At 42.0% G+C, this 7,291-nt stretch overlaps 1 protein-coding gene across 1 annotated transcript; it reads right to left on the bottom strand.

Annotated features, from left to right (window-relative positions):
• Positions 1-1,448: 1,448 nt before the first annotated feature.
• Positions 1,449-7,042, bottom strand: SMIM10L3 (small integral membrane protein 10 like 3). Its single transcript, XM_088451853.1, has 2 exons — positions 6,656-7,042; positions 1,449-3,995 (listed from the first exon to the last, which is right to left on the bottom strand). Exons 1-2 carry the CDS (start codon positions 6,836-6,838, stop codon positions 3,975-3,977), a joined length of 204 nt encoding a protein of 67 aa, XP_088307979.1. The 5' UTR covers positions 6,839-7,042; the 3' UTR covers positions 1,449-3,974.
• Positions 7,043-7,291: the final 249 nt, after the last annotated feature.

The following is a 7,291-nucleotide window of genomic DNA, read 5'->3' as shown; positions in this document are numbered from 1 at the left end:
ATGTATCCTCGCACATCTTTGCTGCAGCCGCACCAAATAGCCCCTCTCAGCGCACCAGGTGCTTTGAGACTCTGCTAGCGCCGGGCTACTTTTTCTTTGCCAAAAGTACATCTAAGTTGTAATGTGATGAGACTAGGGCCCGTATTCAATTAGGCGCGATAATTTCGCTGCTGACAGCGCAATCTACTTTTCGCTCATCGCTTTTTTTGGCCGCGTAAACTTATCGGGCGCGTCCCCGCTATTTGCCGTATTCAATTCCAAAAGGACACGAAAAGTCAGACCAGCAAAACACAAACAGGCAGAAAGTGCTGTCAAAAAAGGGGAATTCAGTCTGAGGTCCCCCCACAAGATGCACTAACATTGGAGTTCAATATAGAAGTCCCCGATAAGCCCTAATGAAGCCATTTGGTGTTTGTTTTTTGTCGTAATTTGCTTCAATTTAGCATTTTGTACAAGTGGTGAAGAATAGCATAGGGCAGGTTTCTTGTGAGAAAATAAGTTGTCCTGTCAAATTTAGGGTACTTGAAAATGGGTGCTAGCATATTTTAAAGTTTCAAAAGTGAAGTTTAAAAAAATCGTGAAAAACGCAACCGTTGCAAGCACCTGCACTCAAAAAAACCTCCCCCATACTTGCAGACCCCCAATAAGTCTATTTCGCTACTTTTTAAGTTTGTACTTTTTCGCCCCCATTTTCAAATTAATTTGTTGGGGTGTTCCACTTGTTTAAAGTGATGTTTTGATGCAGTTATCCTTTGGGTTTTGGGTGGCTGTCCCAAGGATGCAGAGTGGTTTCCCCACTTTTGCACCCCAAAATAGTGATCTTCGACTTCTTCTCACCACCTATTCATAGGCGAATCTTTTTCGCCTATTACATTGCATTGCGTTTGCAATTGAATACGGCGATACTTTTCAGCCTGGCAAAAAGACGTACTTGTCCGCGGATTCCAACTTTTCGCCGCTAATTGAACACGGCCCTAGGTCGCACCAGGAGACTGCTGATAATTTGATATGTGACACATGTAAATCTATGTGCACTAGAGACTCTCAATCAGCATGCAAAGTGCTACCGCAGCATCTTTCCATGCCAAGTCCCATTTACAGACGCTGTCGCACACAAAGTGTCACATATCAAATTAATCAGCGCAGTCTCCTGGTGCTTCCTAGTCGCATCGCATTGCCACTTAGGCACATTTTCGTTGCGCCGAGTGACGTATTGAGGATAGATGTAGGGGGACACATCTTATTATATAGAAGTTCCTCTGGTGAAATCAGGTTGATTGTCAGAGAAACACATCATTGAAACAGGAGATCCTGGAGCAGGGGTATACAACATGTGGTACTCCAGCTGTTGTGGAACTACACATCCCAGCATGCCCTGCCACAGTTTTAGTATGCCATAACAGTAAAACTGTGTCAGGGCATGCTGGGAAATAGGGAGTGCCACGTATTACCTACACCTGTCCAGGAGGATACGCTTTTTGTAATGGGAGTTTGGATTCTGATTGGATTATTTCCATGAATGGAGTTGCTAAACCTTGGACTAATCATTCTTGAAGTTACCAAGTTGCTAGAAATTTGTGGGGCAGATACTGACTTTCAAATATCCATTCATGGAGCGCGGATGGTATTATAACAGATCCTTATCCCATTCATGCATCACAGATGTTAATGAGCTACACAATTATGTATTCCTTATGATGCTGTAGACCATTAATACTTACACTTGCAGGTTCCGGTACTAGCTGTAGGCTCATTCAGCATTGGGTATCAGTTCCTTCCTTACAACATATGTTGACATTATAACTGTTTATTGTTATAATACGACTTAACGTGAATCCCTGAGCAATAAACAAAGTTTTTTTTAAATCATCAAGCAGTATTTCATTATAACAAAGGGAAAAAAAAATTCCTGTTGATAGTTTTACAGACCTCTACACTACTCTTTGGTAGACGTTTTATGGGTCATTAGCAATATAACAGTAGGACACCTGTTTGAGGTTCTGAGAACAGAGTTTGAGAACCTGTGCCCTAATTAACTCAAACACTGCATGTTTTCCAGGTCTCCCCATGGAACCAGTGAAATGATTAGTTCCACCTCTGGCTCTTTTAAAATGTCAGTGAGTAATGACTACACCTGTACACCTGCTGGGTGACCTGCAAAACACGACTTGTGTGGGGTCCTGAGGACAGAGTTTGAGAACCACTGTCCTAGGGCATCATGTATACAACTTTTGTGTTCCACCAATAGATTTACTATTGTAAATGATTGTAGTTCTATATTGATGTTGATATTTTCAGCACTCTGCTTTTCACTTTTCTATATAAAAAGAAACATGGGATTCTAGGTATCATAGTCACATCAGTCCTTTTGGAAACAGGTGTCAAACTAATAAGATCACACTGCTAAAACATCAATGGGTCATAAAACACCATAAGCAAGTTCTGATATTTTAAGAATTGATAATTTATTTGATAGTGTAAACTTGCTATTCATGAATGTATGAATCCCAAAACAGTGTGCCCCTGGTAGACATCTATATTCATGAATGGATTTCCAAACAGTGTGTCTGGGGGAACACCTATAGCAGCAGATACTGAGACTTACCCACCAGCAACCTTAACTGTCCACAACTGCATTAGACAGCGGGAGGAAAGTCAGGCACATTGGTTTGTAAAGCTACCTCCTCCCTCGCACAGAAAAGGCACTTCCTCTATGCATTAGGACAATCGTAGATCATGAATGACTGATAATGGGAAAAATAAAAAAAAAGTTGATATTTTTAATTTTTTAAACTTCTGCATCTTCAGACAAACAGGATCCCGGGGGCAGTGAGACTATTTATCAGCTTCCTTACATCTTAAAAAAAAACAACATAAAATGAAGCAGTAGTACAATCAAGCTTTCTATACAAAAGACACCAAGAGAGGAGATTACCCGTCTTGGCCAGCACCTGAGTAACTGTGCTAAGAGTCACATCTCAAACAAATATTAGCATTTCCTTGTACTGAAATTTCCAGTGCTCATCTTAAAACTAAATAAAATGGAAGTCCTGGTGGATTCAGGATCACTGATCCTCAATAATCAGCCCATATGTGGTGAAGAAGAGAAAAAAAATTAAAAGTATAAATTAAAAAAAATAAATAATAAAAAAAAAAAAAAAGTCTAAAGCATTTCAGTGTCATTATTATAGTTGTCCATGCAAGAAGGATGCAGGTGCAAGTTTGGAACGTTTAGGACTGGTTTCCTTGATCAAACAACAATAGTACATGCTTTTTTCGCTACTTGGTCTAAAGCATGCCACAGATTCACCAGCAAAATGCCAACCATGTACATGGGTTTTAATTTAAATTTGAAAAAAAATCCTTTACATTGGCACGCAGTTGTGTTGACATTCTGGTAGTTCTCCCATGCCAGGCCAGAAAACCATACAGTGCCCCAACGTGTTGGTGGAGATCTCTGCACAAACACTCCACGTGCCCATAAGATGCCCCTCTGGAGAGCGATAACATCTTCAGCTTTTCAAAACTGTGAAGCTAATTTATAGACGAGTGAGATACATTTATCATACTGGATAGAATCTTGTGTATCTGGTGGCAGGCATGCCGGCTAAAATCACCACTTCATAAGAAAATATTACTAGAAATAAAAAGAGTAATTTAGGAAACTGGCTAAAACGGGTTTGTCCTTTTTAAGAAATGACCCCTGCAATTATCAGGCTGAGGGAAAACTCTGTATAAATTACATTTCCTGAGAGCGACAAAGAAGATTTCCTGGAGTTTAGTAGAGAACTTGAACGTAGAAAGAGATATTTCCACAACGTTGCATTCACATCTTGCAGCGAGGTATCTTTATCTTGTAAACAAGCGGAATTTAAGACTTGTTTGCTATGCGATGTACTAGACCTCAGCCCATCCATAGTTAGTGCATACAAACAATTCAGTTAGGACTTCCTTTTGCAGCAGCTATCCAGATATTAGTGGATTTCTATGTGAACCTGAAAGAGATTTGAATCAATGTCAGGCCATGGTTGGAAGCATTAAAGTATGTTACAAGCTCAGGCTTTTGTAAAGCATTCTGTCTACCAGTATCATTGTTAGGGTTTTGTTCTGGATTCAAATAAAAAAAAAGGATTATATATTCAATCTAAAATAGACAAGAGAAACTGATAATTTGGCATCCACAAAGAGTAACTAATTATGCAGGGAAGGGGTAAAAATCCAGGCTCCTCGCTTGTAGCTTAATTCGGCCTACTGTAACGTTTCAAAACCCCACAGCAGTAACCAGTGGCAATGGGCCATTTAAATACTATGCACATGGGCTGCAGTGGCAGTATGACGCAACAGGAGTCAGGGCTAAAATTACACCCCTCTGTTGCAATACTGCACATCCTTTGTGGTTCCCTGATTTCATCAGTTAGGAAGTGGAATTATATTTTTAGGAGACCAACTTCCCATTTCACTTTAAATATATATTACAGTTATTACTTGTGATAATCCTGTCCATTTTGTGCTGTGTGTAGCCAACAAGCATAGTGTTATGAGACGAAGGGCCTTAATCTTGAGTTGGGAGCAAAGCAAAAATGCAAATAACTTTGCAACTGGACATTGTGCAATGCAAGGGGTGTACATAAACTATTATTTTTTGCATGCAGGGTAAATACTGGCTGCTATTAGCCAACATATGCCAGACCGCTGTATGGGATTTGTTTAGGCAGATGTGGAAAAAATGCTGCAAAGTAAGAATGCTTTAAAAAATATACATTTTAAAAGTTTAATTTTTATCAATTAACACAAAGCAAAGTGAACGAACAGAAGAGGAATCTTAATCAAATCAATATTTGGTGTGACCACCATTTGCCTTCAAAACAGCATCAATTCTTCTAGGTACACTTGCACACAGTTTGGGAAGGAACTCGGTAGGGAGGTTGTTCCAAACATCTTGGAGAACTAACCACAGATCTTCTGTGGATGTAGGCTTGCTCAAATCCTACTGTCACTTTATGTAATTCCAGACAGACTCGATGAAGTTGAGTACAGGGCTCTTTGGGGGCCATATCACCACTTCCAGGCCTCCTTGTTCTTCATTAGGCTGAAGATAGTTCTTATTGACATTAGCTGTATGTTTGGGGTCTTTGTCCTGCTGCACAATACATTTGGAGCCAATCAGACACCTCCCTGATGGTATTGCATGATGTATAAGTACCTGCATGTATTTCTCAGCATTGAGGACACCATTAATTCTGACCAAATTTGCTGATATGAAGCCCCAAACTTGCAAGGAACCTCCACCATGCTTCCCTGTTGCCTGCAGACACTCTATTTTAAATAAGTGGCTGTAACAAAAGGCAATTTGTTCACGAAGGGCTTTTGTTACAGCCACTTATTTAAAATTTTGACTCATCAGTCCAGAGCACCTGCTGCCATTTTTCAGCACCCCAGTTCCTATGTTTTCGTGCACAGCTGAGTCACTTGGCCTTGTTTCCACATCAAAAGGTATGGCTTTTGGCCGCAATTCTTCCATGAAGACTACTTCTGGCCAGACTTCTCCAAACAGTAGATGGGTGTACCTGGGTCCCACTGGTTTGAGCCGAAGGGCTGGAGAGCAGTACTATGATGAGTGTCTGTGGGCAACAGGGAAGCATGGTGGAGGTTCCTTGCAAGTTTGGGGCTTCAAATCAGCAAATGGAGCTGGGTATTTGGTCAGAATTAATGGTGTCCTCAATGCTGAGAAATACAGGCAGGTACTTATACATCAAGCAATACCATCAGGGATGCATCTAATAGGCTCCAAATTTATTCTGCAGCAGGCCAACGACCCCAAACATACAGCCAATGCCATTAAGATCTTCAGCGTAAAGAACAAGAAGCCCTGGAAGTGATGATATGGCACCCACAGAGCACTGATCTCAACATCATTGAGTCTGTCTGGAATTACATGAAGTGACAAAAGGATTTTGAGGTTAGTTCGTCAAGATGTTTGGGACAACCTCCCTACCAAGTTCCTTCAAAAACTGTGTGCAAGTGTACCTAGAAGAATTGATGCGGTTTTGAAGGAAAAGGCTGGTCACACCAAATATTGATTTAATTTAAATTTCTCTTCTGTTCATTCAATTTACATTTTGTTGATAAAAATAAACTAACACTTCTATTTGTGAAAGCATTCTTACTTTGCATCATTTTTTCAACACCTGTCTAAAACTTTTGCACAGATGTGTGTGAAATATAGATATATATATATATATATATATATATTTCACACACACACATACATATTTTGCTGTTCCTATTTGTCTCTGACTTTCTCATGAATTGTTCCCATTTTCTTCTCAGTGACCAACCCATGTCCATAGGATGGACAGTATATAATAAAGGGAGAGGGTTTGGGGCCATGGGGAATGGCCAGAATATAAGAAGGGCAGAGGGGTTGGGGCCATGGCCAGTATATAAGAAGGGCAGAGGGGTTAGGACCATAGGATGGCCAGAATATTTTAGAAGGGATGGCAAGTATATACGAAGGGCATGGGGTTTAGGACAATATGATGGATATTAGATAAGAAAGGCAGAGGGGTTGGGGCAATAGGATGGACAGTATTCAAGCGGGGCTGAGAAGGGACTGGTGGGGAGATTGGCTAGCCGGGTAACCAGGGCCCCTCACCTGCAGCCTGACGTTCAGCATCATAGAGGCGATGACATACAGGTAGGGGAACTTGATCCTCAGCCTCCAGGCCAAATTGAAGAATATCAGCAGAGTGCGGCTCAGGCCTTTGGAGAAAACCCCGTATGAGCGGGCGGCGGCAGAGTGGGAGAGCCAGGCTGCCAGATGGGACAAGGACGCCATACACCCCACCGCGCCGGTCACACGGAGACACAGCCGCCGTACCGGGGGGTAACCATGTCTGCGACGGAGGCCGGTAATCCAGTTCACCGTATATTTGACCCGCTAACCCGGAAGCGCCTCGCCGGGCGCCGCCTCCTGACGGGCACACTACAGCCCGTGTCTGCTTGGCGGGCGGGGTCACCGGAGAGTCAGCACGAGCTACCGGTTACGTCATACCAGTGACGTCATGCACAGCCTGCCACGTCCTGTAATAATGGACCTGGGCTCAGCAAAGACAGGCAGGGGCAGCCTGTGCCCTCTAGAGTCCAGCTGTCATGGGAACATACATCCTATGTACTATAATGTTACTACACAGTTTATTTTATAATATACATGTGAGAACTTTGCCAAAGTGCACGATGGCTGAGGCTTGGGGCAATTTATGTATGTATAGGTGGTGGCTTCCCCCTCCTC

Source organism: Taudactylus pleione, unplaced genomic scaffold (assembly GCF_031769625.1).
Source record: "Taudactylus pleione unplaced genomic scaffold, aTauple2 ptg000032l, whole genome shotgun sequence".
In the NCBI taxonomy this organism is placed as follows: domain Eukaryota; kingdom Metazoa; phylum Chordata; class Amphibia; order Anura; family Myobatrachidae; genus Taudactylus; species Taudactylus pleione.
The sequence above is the reverse complement of the archived record's forward strand: the minus strand, read 5'-3'. Positions and strand labels throughout refer to the sequence as shown.

Excerpts from the sequence above, each read along its gene's own strand:
- SMIM10L3 (XM_088451853.1), bottom strand. The coding sequence starts at position 6,838 with ATGGCGTCCTTGTCCCATCTGGCAGCCTGGCTCTCCCACTCTGCCGCC. Across the intron at positions 3,996-6,655 it reads TGCTGAACGTCAGGCTGCAG|GTTCACATAGAAATCCACTA; the intron begins GTGAGGGGCCCT and ends AATCTCTTTCAG.